At 42.4% G+C, this 20953-nt stretch overlaps 2 protein-coding genes across 2 annotated transcripts; both read left to right on the top strand.

Moving 5' to 3' along the window:
* The first annotated feature begins 223 nt into the window (after nucleotides 1–223).
* On the top strand, nucleotides 224–3928 carry LOC115208696 (UPF0669 protein C6orf120 homolog). Its single transcript, XM_029776983.1, has 2 exons — nucleotides 224–334; nucleotides 1206–3928. The coding sequence occupies exon 2, from the start codon at nucleotides 1268–1270 to the stop codon at nucleotides 1817–1819; it is 552 nt and encodes a 183-aa protein (XP_029632843.1). The 5' UTR covers nucleotides 224–334; nucleotides 1206–1267; the 3' UTR covers nucleotides 1820–3928.
* Nucleotides 3929–4544: 616 nt separating this feature from the next.
* On the top strand, nucleotides 4545–20654 carry LOC115208695 (WAS/WASL-interacting protein family member 2). The gene is made up of 8 exons (XM_029776982.1): nucleotides 4545–5157; nucleotides 6725–6857; nucleotides 7330–7462; nucleotides 10133–10255; nucleotides 11909–12700; nucleotides 16985–17221; nucleotides 17853–17963; nucleotides 18323–20654. Exons 2-8 carry the CDS (start codon nucleotides 6795–6797, stop codon nucleotides 18364–18366), a joined length of 1503 nt encoding a protein of 500 aa, XP_029632842.1. The 5' UTR covers nucleotides 4545–5157; nucleotides 6725–6794; the 3' UTR covers nucleotides 18367–20654.
* Nucleotides 20655–20953: the final 299 nt, after the last annotated feature.

Here is a 20953-nt window from a genome sequence, read left to right as displayed (position 1 = left end):
ACTGAGGGGTGTGGGTATGAACTTGACAAATAGATCAGGTTACTGTAAATAACTTAGAGAGAACTGGTTAGGATCACAATTGTCTATTTATATAGATGTTCCCATATCAAATGTACATTTTTTAGGATGACGTGATTAATATAGGCCCAGTGTTACTTGGTTGTTTGTGTTCAATTATGAATGTGCTACTTTCCCTGCACCGTAGGCGGCGCCAGAGGATGTTTAGGTGTGAGATACCCCGGAAAACGGAAGACGTGAACTTTACACTGACTGGTTCGTTAGTTAATGGCAAAACAATAACCATTACTAAATCTGTGCTCGGTACAATGTACTGGTGAGTAGCTAATTTTCTTGTTCCACAAACCTGCTAAATATTGTGATAACAGTAATTGTTGCTTCTCGTCGCCCCGGAAAGTTGTTTGTGCTAGACAACTAACGTTAACGTTAGATAGCTATGTAACGTTAATTTAGCGTAGCCAGTTAGCAAGCTAGCCAGCTTGCTCGGATGAAGAACGCTGGCAGCAGTAGTTTGCTCCTTGCAAGGCTGATGAAATGTAGCTATGTTCATATCAAGTAAAATCTATTTGCAAATGCATTGTTAAATATATACATTTTGTATATAGTTAACTAGCCACCAGAACAATACTTACTTGACGTTTTGCTATCTAGCTAAAGTGTCCACATCATGGCCACGCGCTGTCAAACGTTGCAAAGCAAACAATTGCTTTAGGACTGTAGTCTGCGTTGGCGCATAACTGAGTCTAGCTTTATAACCTATTTTGTTAATGGGATTAGCCCGTCTGTGGCTGCTCTAATAACTAATTCACAGGCCAGCGATTTAGACGGTCATGTGCAAGGCAGACAGACAGGGTGGGCGTAACGTCTTTACAGATAGCTACTCAAGAAGTAACTGCTAAACATGTGTCGTATAGTACAAGGTTGCAGAGCTCACACATTGCTAATCTTTAGAAGAAGCTAGCTTGCTACTGTATTTATAGAGCAGAGATAGTGCATGGCTTGTAGCCAATACAGTGCTCTACAGACAGGAGGTGTCAGTTTTCTAAACATCCCTTAAAAGTCAGTTGGCAGTCTGACACTGTTCTGGCTGACGACCATATTTCCCCCTTGAGGATTTGCCCTGTACAAGCTTTACCATGCTTATACTGTACTGTAGGTAATGCATTTGTTTCTGTGTTGCCCTTCAGGTTATCAACAGATGGTAGAAGGTGGGTGTTGTCCAGTTGGTGACTGACCATCCATCTCCGCTATGGTGCCGTGCAGCAGCCTGCTGGCTGTGGCGTTCCTCCTGTCTCAGGCTGGGGGGTTCCTGCACTCTTTGGAAGAGGACGCCATTCCTAAGGAGTGGGTCCTGCTCCACGTGGTGCAGGGCCACATCGGGGCGGGGAACTACAGCTACCTGCGGCTCAACCACGACGGCAAGATCATCCTGCACATGCGCAGCCTCAAGGGGGACGCAGACCTGTACGTCTCGGACAAAACTCTGCGGCCCAGCTTCGACACCTACAAGCTGCAGTCTGCCACCTGCGGCCAGGACGTGGTCGTTGTGCCTGGAGACTTTGTGAGGCCCGTGGGGATTGGCATTTACGGCCACCCGTCGCACCACGAGAGTGAGTTTGAGATGAGGGTGTTTTATGATCAGACTTCCCTCCAGGACCCGTTTGATAAAAGGTCGTACCCCTCTGAGGAGGACGGGGGGAAGCAGAGATATGCTCCAGAGGATGACTTTGAGGAAGAGGAGTCCATCTTCTGGACTATTTTAATCGGTATTCTGAAGATTATACTTGAAATTTTGTTCTAAGAAATGTGTGCTGCTGCTGTCTGCCATGTGCAGTTAGAATGAGAATACTTGTGGTGTAGTCGAGCTGAGCGCATGTGTTAATCTCTGGGCCCGGTTTCCCAAAAACATTTTAAGGCTAAGTAAATCTTTGAACCATAGGATGCTTTTGGGAAACCTGGGCCTGGCATTGGTGATCTGCAATTAACCTGAGGGGAAGAATTGGAAAAATCTAAGGGAATATTTTTTATTTCGTAATTCTTTTGATTAATGACAAAGGCAATGCCTCAATACGTTGCTTGTCAATCAGCCTCTAGGCTGAGGCTTACCTCTGTGAAAAAATTATTGAATCAAACCACTAGTATTTGCATATCTATATCAATTTTGCCATCTGATTTAAATGACTGGGTTATGTTCTGTATCTATGGACGCAAGCCAGACACATCTTAGGTTGCTACCCAGGCAGGCTGGTCATTAATTCTATCGGTTGCCAGAGACCCGACCCAGTCGTTCACTCTTTTTGTTCTGTATCTGTGGACGCAACCCAGTCGTTCATTCGAAATGTTCCCTTGCCAAGCTGGCTGGCAACATTCTTATCCCTTGCTTGCTAGCTAGCCAACTACGGTTAACTTAGTCAAGTCAAACAGCGCAACCAGAATAACAGCAACGTAGCTGCGTTTGTTTAAGCTGATTTCCAGAGACATTTCTCATCAGGACACTGTTCGGAGGAGTTAGCTAACACAATCCCTTCAAACTGAAGCTGGAAAGACTGCAAATTAGCTGCATTTCGTTTTACCGATCCTATTGACATTTCTTTGTGTATATCCATAAAAATGATGCCAGTTGATTCGTGATTGACTGGCTGAGAAAAGCTGCCTGCCTATCCTGTCCCGACTCCCGACACGTTCATTACTGTGGGACAGCTGGAGATCCAATTTCAATTTTGAAACAATTTTTCAAATGTCAGAGATGGACAGCAAGGTTTATACAAACCTCCGCTGTTGAAAATCAACTGCTAGTTGAAAAGATATGGGAGACAGGTATTTCAACGTCATAGCTTTAGCCGGTGGTAATTTTTGGAATAGACACCGGCTGGAATGCGTCCCAAAACACCAGACAGAGAGAGCGTTCACTAAGTGTGTCATTGAGGCATGTGTCGATACTGATAGGATTGGAATAAAGTCAACGCTGCTCTCTGATCAGCTTTCTCCATTCAAATCTTACCTTAACATTCAAATTATTCCACGATACTGACGATGGATCAGCTCATAGAAATCACATATGGCTAAAATATTAGGCAAATCAAGATTTGGCACATCATGAAATGTATATTAAGACAAATTACAGACAGTATCATACAAGTAGCAAAATGGAACTCAATTAATTGAACATGAAATGTATTTCAATATGATTTGAAATGGGCCTATATCCTACTTACTGTAGGCTATTTATATTTTAATGCAGTCATCTCGGTTTTAATTTGAAGCGCGTTTTTATACCTCGTTTGTATCAATTGCAAAGATGTTGGCATCTTTGTATTTGTAGTGAACTCTGTTCTTAAGTTATCAGCAGTCAGAAGTGAATTAACTGTGATTTTATGTTTAGTGGAGATCTGTGTATCAAGTGACGCCGGAGGGCAAAAAGCATCTAACGATGCACTTAGCTGTGCTACGAGTGGTCTGAGCCAGGCATTCGATTACGAGCGTTTAAGTCCAACGATGGTTTTTGGAAACAGCTCAGAGATTTAACCATGCGCCTACAAAGGTTCTAACGATGAACTTCGCCTTAAGATGTTTTTGTGAAACCGGGCCCTGTTCAATAGGTTCCAAATGGGAACAAATTACTTGAAGTGGAGGCGGCAGGCACTACCTGAAACTTTTCAATAGGAATGATCTTTTGCGTTTCCATTTGAAAACGTTTGCTCCCATGTGTGCCTAATGAACAAGACTCCGGTCTAAATTGGTGTCCTGGGTCTGAATTATGCAACAACTAAATATCAGTACACCAGAGAGCAGAGATGTTCAACAGTGCCTTTTGATCTGTCATGTCTTGGGTGAATGGCAATGCAACATCTCATGCAAATGGAATCATTTTATAAGATTTTCAAATAAAGATGTTTATCTTTGCAAAACACCTAGTGTCAGATTGTCTGTCTGGGATATCACAATATTTTTGTAAAATGAATTCGGATTCACTAAGTGCAATGATTATCACAGTTTTCACTTGACTGTACAAGTATCTGACTCAGTGAAATGCATATAGGTTTCTCTTACAAGCAATATTTGTATATTTTTCTTAACATTTTACATGCATGCATGCATGCTTGAACACACATCTGGCATGAGGCAAAAGCAAGAGGACCCTGCTCCACACACTTGAGGGTGTCCTCACAAAAGTTTCTAAACTAATTATAGATCGTTTCTTGTGAGTGTCCTACAGGTTTCATTCCATGGAGGTCACTTTTCCCAGTTGATAAACGCCTTTTTATTTACATTTTTTGTATCCTTTTCCTTTTTTCGTTATTTATGAACACAAATACAAAAACAAATATACAAAAAAGAGTACATAAAACTAACACACGGGCATTACATATCGAATACATTTTCAATTTGTCAAAGTTTTATGGTGCGTATTGCTTTTTTTGTTTTTACATTTACTGATTTCAAAATATAATTTAAATCATGTGAAGAGGGGTTTGCTTTTTGCCCACTTCATTTTATGGATAAAGGATCTTCCATGAAATATAAACAAATTAACAATGAAAGTTAAATCAGGGTCTATATCATTTGGATCAAAATAAAACAGTCGTTTAATAGTTGTTTCTTTTAAAATGTAACTCAAATCTTCTGACGTAAAAACAGTCCCAAAATAAATGGTCAGTTGATAAACTCGTCGGCGGTGATCCTGTTACCTGCCTCCATTTTGTGTTGGACGGCCCATTTCCGGGTTTCCGAGAAACAGTTGTGAAGGGAGAATCTCGCTTTGCTTGCTGGTCAAGACGAGAGCAGAATAAAAAGTACATGAAAATAGAATATAAACTGGAGATACGCGTACCTCGAATTAGCTTTTGCACATAAATAGAACTTGTTTACAGCCATAGTTCGCCAGCTAAATTCCACTTGACAGCTGTCGCGGGTAAACAGTAACTTAGCTAGCAAGCTAACTTTGGGTATCGGATTTAGTTGATTTCGCTAGCAAGCTAATTTAGCTGCTAGTGTCCCACAGTTTTTATTAGATTTTCTAAGCAAGTAACCAAGAGAGCCGCCTACTGTCTGCGATTGTGTTAACTAGCAAACTTGCCACAACTGCAGTTTCCATTCATGTTGTTATTGAAGACGAGACTCACAATCCTTCGAGACGGGGTAAGTCTGCCAATCCACCCAGCTAATGTTAGTTAGATCAACATGTTATCCAGATAATGACTAGTTAACACACTTTATATACATGCTACTTATATTGCTACATTAATTCAAACAGTAATGCCCAGTTAAGTAGTTCAACTTTTAGGCCAAGAGGAAGGAATTGCATTTCTTTCCCTAACTTTAATGTTTTTGGGCTCGCTCACCTGTCACCTCTTGTAGATTGACGGAGTGTGCATAGACATTGGCTAGCGACTCGAGACCACTTCTGATTTGGAATGTTCCCTTATCAAATCTGTGCTTACAGTTCAGTAACAAACTCGGTAACATTTTCTGCATATCAGAAAGTGAAATTCAAGTGACACTTCAGACTCAGGCCTGCTCGTTTTAGGGTTGCTAGTTTGTTTAATATGACTTTAGGCCCAAAATAGTTAATGACATCATGCACTTTTCCCCCTCTCATTTATTTCCCCGTCCACAAAAGCATAGAACTAACTCAATTGGTCACATATTAGGTTGGAGAAGCTGTACACTTCCACTACCTTGTAAGAATGTAATAAAACCTCAGACATAGGATTAACATTGTAGTCCATTGGCAATTCTCCAAGTAGGCGCATGTACAGGTGGTAACTGCCAAAAGAATGAAAACACTACAGTAAATCAGGAATGCAAAGTATATTGAAAGCAAGTGTTTCCACACAGGTGTGGTTCCTGTGTTAGTTAAGCAATTAACATCCCATCATGTACAAAAATGCTGGGCAGGCCATTATTTTGTCTACCATGGCTATGCCCCCATAGGATGACAATGCCCCGTGTGGAAGCATGAGGGGTCACTGAATGGTTTGATGAGCATGAAAATGATGTTACCCATATGCCATGGCTGCCTCAGTCACCAGATCTCAACACAATTGAACATTTATGGGAGATTCTAGAGACATTTTGATTGGTGTAAATGGTTGGTGCTGGTAGGGCAAAAACAATAACGTCAATGGATGAGTCATGAAGTGGTGGGCTGTGCTGTCCACTCTCGGTTTCTCTCACTCGAGGTAGCAACTTACAACAGCTGCTGCGTTTCCGTTCTTTATCGCCTCACTGGCAAGCTCACCCGATGACATTCCATTTGTTTCCCTCTTCTGTGAAAACCTTTTCAAACACTCTTGACAGGTAGCTTGTGGAATGGAGTTTAGGGGTGAGCGAAGGAGGGTGGTGTTTGCTGCGCGGCCTAGCTCAACGTGCTGTATGTCTGTATTCACAATGAGCTCCGCCCAGCCAGCGAACTGGTTTGGGGAGCTCTACTGAGCTGAATCATTCTAGAGTGAGTACATGCATGTAGAATTTGAGGATAGCTGTTTTTAGTGTGGGCCACGTCATCATTGTAGTCAACAACTACAAATAGAGGTGAATTGTAATGGTCCTTGAACAGATGTCCCAATGATATCTTGACTTGCCTGAATGACACTACAAGGATATATAATTTTACTCTGACCCCAGTTCAGTTCAGGAGTGTTCATTTTTGACCCTGTTGTGTGCATTTAATTGAGCCGAGTCTCCCCTCTGTCTTGTTTCGCAGGAGTTTGAGGGTGTACCCAGAGCTGAGACGGTGAACAAACCTCCCCCCAAGGTGCCCACAGAGGGACAGGATGCCCGTCCCTCCTCCTCCCCCTCCTCCTCCAGGACCACCCCCTCCCCCCACCTTCAACCAGGTCAGTCCAGCTCATAAACCGATGTTCAAAACATGATAAAACTCAGAAGTCCTCTGAAGGGTTTCTAGAGATTCATAATTACATGATAAAATAACTGAAGTCACTCATTATTTGCTGTTGTATTGTTAAGGATGATACGACACCTTCTGATGTTAGATACTATGCCTAATATTATTATGACCACATTTCCCATAGTATGATTTCTAGGGTTGATATGCCATGTTAATAAAGGCTGCAATTTAATGATGCAGTTTTTACCTTATAAACAAATCCAAACACAAACCAAGAAGGTCCAAGCTGGCCAAACACACACCCACGTAGGCACCATGTAGATTACTATCGACTTGCACCATAATGCTGCATTGCCATCTACTTTATCTGTTGCTATAACGACAGTACGTTATGCAGTTCATGTTATCATTTGCATGGTCAACCTAACTAACATGGTGGTTTGCTCATATCCTCTCCTCAGGCGAACACTACTGCACCTAAGTTGAATCGGGGTGAGGCGAAGGGGAGAGGAGCGTTGCTCTCTGACATCTCCAAAGGAGCCAGGCTGAAGAAGGTTGGAGTGGTCAATGACCGAAGTGCACCTATTATAGAGAGTAAGTAGCATAGTAAACATATTGGAGATAGAAACTAACTTTTGCAATCTCCTCATTTCCTGCTGACTCACACACACACACACACACAGACTATACATGTACGTTTATACATACATACAGTACCAGTCAAAAGTTTGGACACCTACTCATTCCAGGGTTTTTCTTTATTTGTACTATTTTCTACATTGTATAATAATAGGGAAGACATCAAAACTATGAAATAACACATGGAATCATGTAGTAACCAAGAAAGTGTTTAACAAATCAAAATATATTTTGGATTCTTCAAAGTAGCCACCGTTTGCCTTGATGATAGCCTTGCACACTCTTGGCATTCTTTCAACCCTCTTCATGAGGTAGTCACCTGGAATGCATTCCTATTAACAGGTGTTTTTTGTTAAAAGTTTATTTGTGGAATTTCTTTCCTTTCATTGCGTTTGAGCCAATGAGTTGTGTTGTGACAAGGTAGGGATGGTATACAGAAGATAGCCCTATTTGGTAAAAGACCAAGTCCATATTATGGAAAAAACAGCTCAAATAAGCAAAGAGAAATGACAGTCCATCATTACTTTAAGAAATGAAGGTCCTTCAATCCGGAAAATGTCAAGAACTTTGAAAGTTCTTCAAGTGCAGTTGCAAAAACCATCAAGCGCTATGATGAACTGACTCTCATGAGAACCGCCACAGGAATGGAAGACCCAGAGTTACCTCTGCTGAAGAGGATAAGTTCATTAGTTACCAGCCTCAGAAATTGCAGCCCAAATAAATGAACGGAGTTCAAGAAACAGACACATCTCAACATCAACTGTTCAGAGGAGACTGTGAATCAGGCCTTCATGGTCGAAGTACCGGAGTGCCAAGACTAGGACAAAAAGGCTTCTCAACAGTTTTTACCCCCAAGCCATAAGACTCCTGAACAGGTAATCAAATGGCTACCTGGACTATTTGCATTGTGTGTGTGTCCCCCCCCTCCTTTTACGCTGCTGTTACTCTCTGTTTATCATATATGCATAGTGACTTTAACTATACATTCATGTACATACTACCTCAATTGGACCGACCAACCAATGCTCCCGCACATTGGCTATCTGCATTGTGTCCCGCCACCCACTCTTTTACGCTACTGCTACTCTCTGTTCATCATATATGGTTAAAGTGACTACGCATATCTACATGTACATACTACCTCAATCAGCCTGATTAACCGGTGTCTGTATGCAGCCTCGCTACTTTTATAGCCTCGCTACTAAGCCATTTTGGGTTTACTACCTTTTTTGGGGGGCATTTTTATTGTTTAGAAATGTGGTGGGTACTATCTTTGTTCGCTGGACTTTATCCTGCTAACTGTTCCAAATGTCCAATCTGAATTTGGTAAAAGGGCTTTTATGTACTCTGCGCCATCGTCTTGGAACGCCTTACAAAATACTTTTAAACTGGAAGAACTTGTCCCGATTGGTATTTTTAAATCACTGATGAATGATCTTGAGACTGATTCCCTGACCTGTCAATGTTTTTAATTTGCTGTTTTTGATTTTGTTATACTCTTGTGAATTCTATGGTTTTTACTAGAATACTTGTAGTTTTTTATGTTTGTCTCTAATTTTTGTAATGACTTGGTGCTGCCTGTCTTGGCCAGGACGCTCTTGAAAAAGAGATTTTAAATCTCAATGAGCCCTTCCTGGTTAAATAAAGGTTTAATAATGATAAATAACTGTATATAGCCTGTCTTTTTACTGTTTTATTTCTTTACTTACCTATTGTTCACCTAATACCTTTTTTGCACTATTGGTTAGAGCCTGTAAGTAAGCATTTCACTGTTGTATTTGGTGCACGTGACAGACAAACTTTGATTTGGAATTGCTGCAAAGAAACCACTACTAAAGAACACCAATAAGAAGAAGAGACTTGCTTGGGCCAAGAAACACAAGCAATGGACATTAGGCTGGTGGAAATGTTTCCAAATTTGAGATTTTTAGTTCCAACTGCTGTATCTTCATGAGATGCATAGTAGGTGAACGGATGATCTCCGCATGTGGTTTGAAGCATGGAGGAGGAAGTGTGAGGGTGCTTTGCTGATGACACTGTCGGTGAGTTATTTAGAATTCAAGGCACACTTATCCAGCATGGCTACCACAGCATTCTCCAGCAATACCATCTGGGTTGGGCTTAGTGGGACGATCATTTTGTTTTTCAACAGGACAATGACCCAACACATCTCCAGGCTGTGCAAGGGCTATTTGACCAAGAGGGAGAGTGATGCATCAGATTACCTGGCCTCCACAATCACCCTACATCAACCCAATTGAGATGGTTTGGGATGAGTTGGACCGCAGAGTGAAGGAAAATCAGCCAACAAGTGCTCAGTATATGTGGGAACTCCTTCAAGACTGTTGGAAAAGCATTCCAGGTGAAGCTGGTTGAGAGAATGCCAAATATATACTTAAAATTTTTGGTTGCTACATGATTTCATAGTTTTGATGTCTTCACTAGTATTCTACAATGTAGAAAATAGTAAAAATAAAGAAAAACACTTGAATGAGTAGATGTCCAAACTTTTGACTGGTACTATACATGCAAAATTCCTTGCCACCAATGGCTTTCAACAATGTCAATGCAAGCATTATCAACACAACAGTGTAACAAGGACATTTGTATTTCTGCTTTCCCCAGAACCAAAGGAAAGTGGTGGTGGCTGTGGTAGAGGAGGAGGAGGGAGCAGTGGTGGGTCAGGGGGAGGCCCTGGAGGCCTTTTTGCTGGGGGCATGCCAAAACTACGATCAGTTGGAGCTGGAGGTAAGCAGAATTCACTTCATATGATTAGAATGTAAATGGGGCCCTATAAACTCAGCTTTATTTTTTTGCCTGGTTCTGTTTAGTTTTATCTTAAATTTGTTTTTCTAGGCCTCCCGAGTGGCGCAGTGGTCTAAGGCACTGCATCACAGTTGCAAGCTGTGCCACTAGAGATCCTGGTTCGACTCCAGGCTCTGTCGCAGCCGGCCACGACCGGGAGACCTGTGGGGCGGCAAATAATTGGCCCTGCGTCGTCCGCGTTAGGGGAGGGTTTGGCTGGCAGAGATGTCCTTGTCCCATCACGCTCTAGCGACTCCTGTGGCAGGCCAGGCGCAATGCACGCCGACACGGTCACCAGGTGCACGGTGTTTCTTCCGAGTGACTGTCTTCCGGGTTAAGCGGTCATTGAAGCGGTGCGGCTTGCTTGGGTCGTGTTTCGGAGGACGCATGGCTCTCGACCTTTGCGAGTCCGTACAGGAGTTGCAGCGATGCGACAAGACTGTAACTACCTATTGGATACCACAAAATATGGGAGAAAAGGGGGTAAAAAAAATACTTTTTTTCCCAGGTTTCTGTTTTCCCACGTTTTTTCAAGTTTTCACACTTTAAATGTGCACAATGCAGAAATCGCTCCTGGCTGATAAAATCAGTCTAATTGTATTTTATTTGTCACATGCGCGGAATACAACAACCTTACCGTGAAATGCTTAACCAACAATGCCATTAAATAAATAAGAAAATATTTATTGCCTGATTTCAAGCAAGAGAATCATTGTACCATCTAAAATGCTGAGAAATCTTTGCTATTTTCAGCTGTTTGACGCTGGTGTAAAAGACGCAAATATCAAAACTTAAGAACAGGAAGCATAGAAATAGCACACACAGAATAGATTTACCACTTCTTAAACTTGCTTTCAATAAGAGTGACATATGTATAACTCACATTTCTATGTGAATTTGTTCAGGTCGCCCCCAAAAAGTTACATATTGCAGCTTTAATAGAAAAAAAATATATAATGTTCTAAGTCCACAGCAATGCTTATTTTGATTTTTTGGTGTAGTTTAATGCAAGTTCGCACCAGCAAGAGACTGTTGTTCAGCAACGTTTCTGTAGCGCTCGTAATTGCAGTGTGTGCAAAACAAATGGCCACTGGATTGATGCAAATAATCATATCATTCTGCCAGGTAGGCATAGGCTACTTTGTAGTTAACGTTTAATTGGGAAGGTTTTTGGGAAAGCCTTTCCATCTCTACCAGAAGAAGGTTATCATTAGCATCATTGCTAACGGCTACACAAATTGTAGACATGCGCGCCCACACAGACGGGCATTCCTGTGCCATTTCAGAAAGTTGAATGAAAATTCGGAATCACTCATGCATTTTCTTTTTCAGGTCTTATGATTAACTTGGGCAAATTTATGACTAAGTTGAATACATTTTTTGGAATATTGTTGAATTCCATTTTGTCTGGATTCCGTCCACGTTCTCCACAACATGGATTTTATAGGGCCCTATATAAATACGCTACTATAAATATACTGCAGAAACAGACTGGCACCCAGGCTACTAGATGTTCTACATTTGCTATGAAGCTTGATGTGAATGGGTGTATTTATGCATAGTGTTCTAAAATGTGTTTCTATGCCTTCCTTCCAGACGCCTCAGTGGGCAGACCCGCCCTGCGTCCCCCAGGCTCCAGACCTGCAGCCCCCCGGCCCACCCCAGGCCGCTCTACCTCCCCCTCCCTAGGAGACAAACCCTCCCCAAGTGACAAACCTTCACCCCCGGAGCCCCAGCGCTCCCACCGCCCCTCTCTCCCCGACATCTCCCGCCCCACAACCAGTGCCAGCTCCTCCCACTCCTCCACTGGGGGCATGAAGCACAGTACTTCAGGCTCAGCTCCGCCCCCTCCTTCAGGCATGAAACACAGCACATCAGCCCCACCCGCTCCACCTTCTTTGACAGGGGGCATGAAGCCCAGCACATCCGCCCCAGCTCCTCCCCCGCCATTTAACCGAGGTGGTTACCGCAGCAATACCCCGTCAACCCCGCAACAAAAGGCCCCAGTAGGCATCAGCAACAGCCGGGAGAAGCCCCTCCCCCTGCCGCCCCAAAGAGGCCCGGCTCCGCCCAGCTCTGGCCCTCCTTCATCGAGACCGCCTCCTTCCTCCACGCGGCCGCCCACTGGAGGGTCCTCGGCGCCCCCGCCGCCCCCACCTTACAGGCACTCCTCTGGGGGCACCTCCAACGGCCCCATGGGGGACCATGGTGGAGATGGGGCTCCGAAACTTCCCCAGAGACACAACTCACTGCACAAGAAGAACACCTCAGGCGGCAGCTACGGCGGACGCAATCATGCACCTCCTCCACCCCCCTCGCCATCTCCAGGACCTCCAGGCGTTGGCAGACCACCCCCACCTGCCAGGGAGCCCCCCAGCAAGAGATCAGGTACTAGAACACAGCTCGATGTTTATAATGGGGAGCCATTGGTCTTATCAAGGGACTACTGTCACAAAGTTTAATGACCTTTTCCAGATCAATCCTTTCTTCCACACACAATTTCATGGTCTGAAAGGAAAGGATGTGTAGTAGCCATAGTCTTAGACATCTCAACATTGTATATGTCCCGTTATGGTGTCAGAGCATTGGACAGTGCCACTGAGTCAATTTTCTTCTACTACAACAATAAGTTGGCAAACGAACTGAAACGGGGCATACTGCTACCTGTAGTGTGTTGTTGGAACAGGTATGAAGCCAAGGTTGCCGTTTTTACCTCCACCTGCAGTTATAGAATGTTTGCTCACAAGTATACAGTGCATTCTGAAAGTATTCATACCCCTTGACTTTTTCCACATTTTGTTACGTTACAGCCTTATTCTAAAATTGATTAAATCGTTTTTTTCCCCTCATCAATCTACACACAATACCCCATAATGACGAAGCAAAAACAGGTTTTTAGGAATGTTTGCAAATTCATGAACATTTTTAATATCAAATTTATGTAAGTATTCGTACCCTTTACTCTGTACTTTGCTGAAGCACCTTTGGCAGCCTTGAGTCTTCTTGGGTATGATGCACCTGTATTTGGGGAGTTTCTCCCATTCTTCTCTGCAGATCCTCTCAAGCTATTTTCAGGTCTCCAGAGATGTTCGATCGGGTTCAAGTCTGGGCTCTGGCTGGGCTACTCAAGGACATTCAAAGACTTGTCCCGAAGCCACTCCTGCATTGTCTTGGCTGTGTGCTTAGAGTAGTTGTCCTGTCTGAGGTCCTGAGTGCTCTGGAGCAGGTTTTAATCAAGGATCTCTCTGTACTTTGCTCCGTTCATCTTTCCCTCGATCCTGACTAGTCTCCCAGTCCCTGTCGCAGAAAACATCCCCACAGCATGATGCTGCCACCACCATACTTCACCGTAGGGATGGTGCCAGGTTTCTTCCAGATGTGATGCTTGGCATTCAGGCTAAAAAGTTCAATCTTGGTTTCATCAGACCATAGAATCTTGTTTCTCATGGTCTGAGAGTCTTTAGGTGCCTTTTGGCAAACTCCAAGCGCGCTGTCATGTGCCTTTTACTGAGGAAGGGCTTCAGTCTAGCCACTCTACTATAAAGGCCTGATTGGTGGAGTGCTGCATAGATGGTTGTCCTTCTGAAAAATTCTCACATCTCCACAGAGGAACTCTAGAGCTCTGTCAGTGACCATCGGGTTCTTGGTCACTTCCCTGACCAAGGCCCTTCTTCCCCGGTTGCTCAGTTTGGCTGGGCGGCCAGCTCTAGGAAGAGTCTTGGTGGTTCCAAAGTTCTTCCATTTAAGAATGATGATGAGGCCACTGTGTTCATGGGGACCTTCAATACTGCAGATGTTTTTTGGTACCCTTCCCCAGATCTGTACCTCGACACAATCCTGTCTCTGAGCTATACGAACAATTCCTTCGACCTCATGGCTTGGTTTTTGCCCTGACATGCACTTTCAACTGTGGGACCTTATATAGACAGGTGTGTGTGCCTTTCCAAATCATGTCCAATCAATTGAATTTACCATAGGTGGACTCTAATCAAGTTGTAGAAATATCTCAAGGATGATCAATGGAAAACAGATGTACCTGAGCTCAATTTCAAGTCTCATAACAAAGGGTCTGAATACATATGTAAATAAGGTATTTCTGTTTTTTTATTTTTAATAAATTTGCAAATATTTAAAAAAAATCTGTCATTATGGTGTATTGTGTGTAGATTGTAATTGAATAAATTTTAGAGCAAGGCTGTAATGTAACAGTGAAAAAAGTCAAGGGGTCTCAGTACTTTCGGGATGCACTGTAATTTATTGGCTGATCCCTCCTGATGACCCGGATGGAATCCGGAATACTTAACCATAGAAAGTCCTCAATGGCACGGCCCATGCTAAATTGGGCTTTGGGAACTAGAGTCCTCTATCTATCTCTATGGTAATTAGGTCTGACCCCATTTAGTCGATTGTTTGGTCGTTAGGCTGATGGTCGACCCAATATAAAAAAAAAAAAAAAATTGTCTAGCAGTGGCAAATATGTATTTAAAAATTATGTCCGATTCATGCCTGTCTGAGTGGACTAATCCATTACGGAGGCTGCGGAAATGGCACACCAGTAGTACATTTACTGTTAATTCCCATCATTTCTAATCTGCAATGTTTATTTGGTTACTGTAATTTCTGTTAATGCAGTCATTACATTTTTATTACGGTCTTACTGTTCTCATTGTAGGAGTAGACACATTGTTTGCAGAGCACACAACCTAGGCTACACTTGCGAAGTTTTGGTTTATTTCATTCGATTTATGAGTTGTCAATGTGTTCATTTGTCTTTTGTTTGGAGTGCTATTGTCAATCTTGAGTAAGGACACGCACCTGATTTATACATATAGAAGTAGGACTACTCTTCCTGGCCTGCGTGCAAATGTAGGCCTATAAATGTGCCTATTTGGGGATCTGATACCATTTCTGATTTTCTTAACTCGCCATCACTGTGGAGCTTCTCAAAGTATATTTTTCTTCGCCTCAAACAGCAAGTTAACAAAGTCTGTTTTACATCCATTGAGAAATACAATAATTCCTCAACATAGCCTATTTGAAAAATCTTTCCAGCTTTCTCCCTTTCGATTACCACTCAGCATGAAAGGGGGAGAAAAGTCATGTTCAAATCTGGTGGAAACATCATAAAATAGGCCTAAGGATTACTTCTTAGCCTTTGCGCAAATAGCCTACAGCTGTGTCTGTCTGTCTGGAGCGTACTGGTGTGGGAAACTCTGAGTGCCCAGAATATTTTATACACGGTTGCAAGTTTGCTTGTTAATGGAAAAGGTTGCCTACCACTGGTGTAGCCTATTACCGGCAGCAGCGGGCAGAGGAGGGTCAGGAGTAGGTTTTTGTTCTTCTGGTTAGACTGTATAGATCTCTGGCTCCCTCCCTCTTTTAGCAATTTGTGTATTTTAATTGAAGCATCAGACAAGCTCAGTAGCCTACATATAGTTTATTTTGAAAAATAGAAAAATACACCTTTTTAAAAAAAAAAAAAAGCCAATCGATTGTTCGGGAGAACAGACGACTCTCGGTCAACCAATATTTTTTTTTGGGGGGGGGCAGCTCTAATGGTATTTGCAATATAACAATTGCTCCAACTTTTCGGACCTACATGAAGGAGGACCTAGGGGTTGATTTTGGATGAACATTTTGAATACGCAGCCGCAAATTGTCATTAGACGGCTGAGGCCTTTGCCATGAGGCCTCCTGGTTTCTCTGCATTCCACAAGTTCTGGAATATTCTGGCATTCCTTGCGCTCTCATTCTTTCTCTCTTTGCCAGCCTACAGTATCTAGTCTATCTTGCAACTTGACCAGTCCTGATCGCTTGGGCATGGTCTGTTATTTAAGGACATACAGTGTATTTGGAAAGTATTCAGACCCTCTTAATTTTTCCACGTTTTGTTACGTCACAGCCTTTTTAAAATGGATGAAAGAATTTTTGCCCTCATCTATCTACAGGCATTACCCCATAATGACAAAGCAAAACGGGTTTTTAAACATTTTTGCAAATGTATTAAAAATAAGAAACGATACCTTATTTACTTAAGTATTCTGACCTCAGGTGCATCCTTTTTCCATTGATCATCCTTGATGTTTCTACAACTTGATTGGAGTCCACCTGTGGAAAATGTCAATTGATTGGACATGATTTGGAATAGCACACACCTGTCTATATAAGGTCCCACAGTTGACAGTGTATATCAGAGCAAAAACCAAGCCATGAGGTCGAAGGAATTGTCCGTAGAGCTCCGAGACCGGATTGTGTTGACGAATAGATCTGTGGAAGGGTACCAACAAATTTCTGTAGCATTGAAGGTCCCCAAGAGCACAGTGCCCTCCATTCTTAAATGGAAGAAGTTTGGAATCACCAACACTCTTCCGAGAGCTGGCCGTCCGGCCAAACTGAGCAATCCAGGCAGAAGGGCCTTGCGTCAGGGAGGTGACCAAGAGCAACAATTTAATCAATTAGAATAAGGCTGTAGGGTAACAATTGTGGAAAAATCAAAGGGTCCGAATACTTTCCGAATGAGCTATACCACTTTTTCAGTTTACTGTAGAGTACAGTACATTTTTCAAAAAGTTACATGTCAGAAGGGATTGCGCCCTAACTGCTGCTATGTGATTATTTTAATCAGGCATCATCATGGTCTTACTATTGTGTGTTTGTTTGCTACCAATGCAGCCCCTTCTGCACCCAATCCTGGGTCACGAAACGGGGGTGGTGGGCAAGCCCCTCTTCCCCCACCCCCCTACCGGATCCACAGTGCTGTCACTCCCAACACCACCTCCTCCGAGCCACCCCACCACACCCGGGGGCCCAGGCCCCCTCCACCCCCTTCATCTTCCTCCCGCACCGGACCCCCGCCGCCTCCCCCGCCCATCCGCAACGGACACTCCTCATCCTCCAAGCCCAATATAGGTGAGTTAGGACAAGCTAATTTCCTCCATCTCCCAGTCCTGGTCCTCAGTGCCCCCTGTACATTCCGGTTTTCATGGAAGTCCAGTTTTTGAACAACTGTCACTGCGTTTGATTAATATGATGTGATTGACGGCTTTTCATAGATTCTAAAAAGCAATCTTGTGTTGAGTATTAGCCTCCACAGCCCTGAACACGGTGTATTTGGAACACTATTGCCATGTTAGCTCTCAAACCAACAGACATGTTGGAGACACTAGTAGCCTAGTTGTTGTTGGTAGTAGATTCAGGTATTCTAGCCCCATATTCAAATGCCAGCTCAGACAGGCAAATGTCCCCTGGTTGTTCCTCTTGCATTGTGACCAACCCAGTGTTCATAGACTTCATAGATTGCACAGTCAGATTAGTTTCCAGGAGAACTGACTGGCTTTGTTAATGGAAATGGAAATTACTAGAGCAAGCTCGAGAAGTCAAAAATGCATGACTTCTAATTTGTTTATGCAGGACCAATGCTAAAATGTTACTGTACTTTATTCATTCTATTACTATACTAAGGTGTTGGCCTTCATTTTTTGCTAGTTTAGTGTTATCTTGATTTAGTGTTGTGTTGACCTTTACCTTTCTGAACCCTCAGAGGATTTTGAGTCCAAGTTTGACTTCCACCCAGTGGAGGACTTCCCACCCCCTGAGGAATATAGGAATTTCACCAAGATCTACCCCAGCAAAAGCAATACGCCTGGACCAGGTACAGGCTTAGACTTAATTCATTCTCCACACCACTGCCTGCATACATACTGTACACAACATCCAGTATATGGCCTCTGCACTACTGTCACAATGTTATTACCATATGGAATGTCAGCTGGGATTGAGTTAAAGCGAATATGGGCTCTTTCAAATTTCTGTGATTCCTCGCATTCTGTCGACTTGCCTCCTTTGCAATCGTATTGGAGAAGGTCCATGATCCCTCCCCTTCTCGAATTTGTTTTGAGAATGATGCGAGGAATTGAGAAAAGATATTAATAGGGAATAAAAGAGCCACACGGTTGTTTTTGGAGGTAAGAACTGACCTGATGTAACCTTTGTTTCCTCTACTTCCTGTAGGCGTGATCCGAGGAGTACCTCCAGCGCCACCGGTGGCAAGGTGAACTATGGAATTCAGGAATAAAATGACTTTAATGAATAACTAATCAGAGGACGTTCAGGGGAGTGGCATGACACTCGAAACACATACAGGTCTAAACATAGACACTTTATAAGACCAGCCGGAAATAAGTCAACCCCAAACATTATAGAAACTTCAATAGTCTTGTTTGACGCTCCGTTTTTACAAAACCCTACACTACCAGTCGCTCTCTTTTTCACAAACACTTCAGACACTTCTGTTTCAGCATGATAGAGCAAAACCACTCTGAATTGAGGTGCTGAAGAACAGACCTGTTTGACTGTTGTGGCCACAAGCCAATCTTTCTGCAAGATGGGGGGGCGTTGCATTGATTATACTTTATAGCAGCAGGACCAACTAAGAAGTCTGCATTTCATCTTTTGAAATGTGTGCATAATCCACGATAATGATGTTGTTGATGATTTCCTGCAATTTATGAATGATGTTTTTAAAATGTTAACTGCAGTAACTGTGCCGTCAGTGGGAAAATATAGGACACACACCAACGTTGCCAACAATGCGTTGTCAATTGGTATCAATAATACATGGTGTTTTTTAAAATGCTGTGCTTCCAGTGCCCTGAGGAGGTGTGTGTGTGGAATAGAGTTCTCTCCCTTCTTGATGTGCCAATAGTTGGATGGAGTAGAATGAGGGGCCTCTCACACTTAGAAAAGTTGTCGTTTGCATCACACAGAAATGGCTTAGTTTTTTTGGTATCTTGTTTTTCATTACTTTGAGTAATGAAACGGGGACAGGAGAAATAACTTGAATGCTTGTCATGTTATGAGAGGTTGAGTCTTGCTGACAGTGAGTAACAGTCTTTACATTGTGTGAGGGGCATTCCCAATTAGATATTTTTTATTATTTCTTCCTCATGGCATTGCTCTGTGGCAGCATAACCGCTTAACCGGGGCACCTGTAAATGCCATGTTTTTACACTAGAGAACAAAGTGCTGCTCTGATCGGTTGCGTTCTAGGTTTTATCTGAAACAAAAACACTACGAAATGCTTCAGGGATCCACGTTGCCGCTCCTCTTTAATGGGCGTTAGCTGCCAAAGCTCCTTTACTTTATTGATCAAGGAAGGCGTTAGAGTACTTACTGTATGAAATTCTACTTTCATTTTATTCAATGCTGTTCCTGTTTCTTGCCACAAGGGGGTGATCATGGTTAAATTATTACCTTCATTCATTTCTTTGGACCAAGGGTAGCTTTGCAGGGCTGTCAGTCATTCAACCCTGTCTTTCAGGAGTTCCTTCAAGGAACAAAAAAAAATGTAATCTATTTTTTGGAAACTAAAATATTTGATTTTACTGCTGGTGACCCTTTTGGAATAGACCACATCATGGCCAGAGGGAAACCATAGTGCTTGAGTTTTTAATGCATTCCTATGCAAGAAACGGTTTTGTATGTATTCTCACTTCTCGTTGTAGCAACTAACCAAAAAGGAAACACCTAAGTGCCAGAAGAATGTGTAGGGTGAAGTTGCTCCTAGATGCTGATTTGGGGTCAGTTTTGTATATTCCCTACTAATGGTTAAGGTTAGGATTGGGGAAGGGAATTTTATCCTAGATCTGTACCTAGGGGAAACCTCACCTGGAGCACTATTTGGGCAGAGTAGGCCCCAGAAATGTCATCATGGTGGATTTATATAATTTTTATGACTTATGAGCTCCTAAATGTGTGATACCTATACTGTCACTACATTGTAGCATTGTGATTTCTGTTATGATTCCACTACAGTGAAAGAAAGCTACATGAGAATAGATTTATTTTCTCTTCTCCATTCCTTTTATGTAGTCCTCAGGCTGGTTGTTGCCTTACACATCTATTCTCATACTTATTGGTACCAGTGCATTTGTAAAAAAATATATATATATAATAACTTTTTTTAAATTATACTCACTTTTTGTATTAAAAATGCAATAAATAATGTATATTTACATAAAGTATGAGGAATATGGAAATTGTAGTTATTGATATCTTAATGTTTGTAAAAAGCTTGTAATATAGGGAGGAAATTGATTAAAAAGTTTATCAACAGGCCAGTTGTGGGCCAGAGAGACCGGTCTCTTTGCAGCACTTCTCTGTATACCTGACTGTGTGTGTGTAACTTATGTAATTGATGGATATGTTCAGTCTCTCACAGGTTTCTCATTGACTGTGATTCTCATGTTCTTCCCTGTTCATTCCTACCATGGTCATTTCACTTGTTAATCAATCATGTTTTATCATTTGAAATAAATATATGCTTTTGGGGGGAAAAGGGGTACATGAGTGTTTTGGTGTCCATTGTATTTTACTCTTTATCACCATGTCTATCATCCATCTTTTAAGCTTCTTGCAAATGCAATTTGCAGTCATTTATTGTGGAAGTTAACAATGATTGATATAGCTTACACAGAAACATAAAGAACTCAAATGAGTTGGTTGTACATTTACACACAAATGTATGCATTATTTCAATATGTATGCCAGAGCACATATAGTAATTCTCTCAAACAGCAATTAAGTTACTAACAACACCAGAGAATATTGTGTCAAATGTTAAACTAGACAATGCTGAATTTC

Source organism: Salmo trutta, chromosome 14 (genome assembly GCF_901001165.1).
Source record: "Salmo trutta chromosome 14, fSalTru1.1, whole genome shotgun sequence".
In the NCBI taxonomy this organism is placed as follows: Eukaryota; Metazoa; Chordata; class Actinopteri; order Salmoniformes; family Salmonidae; genus Salmo; species Salmo trutta.
The sequence above is the reverse complement of the archived record's forward strand: the minus strand, read 5'-3'. Positions and strand labels throughout refer to the sequence as shown.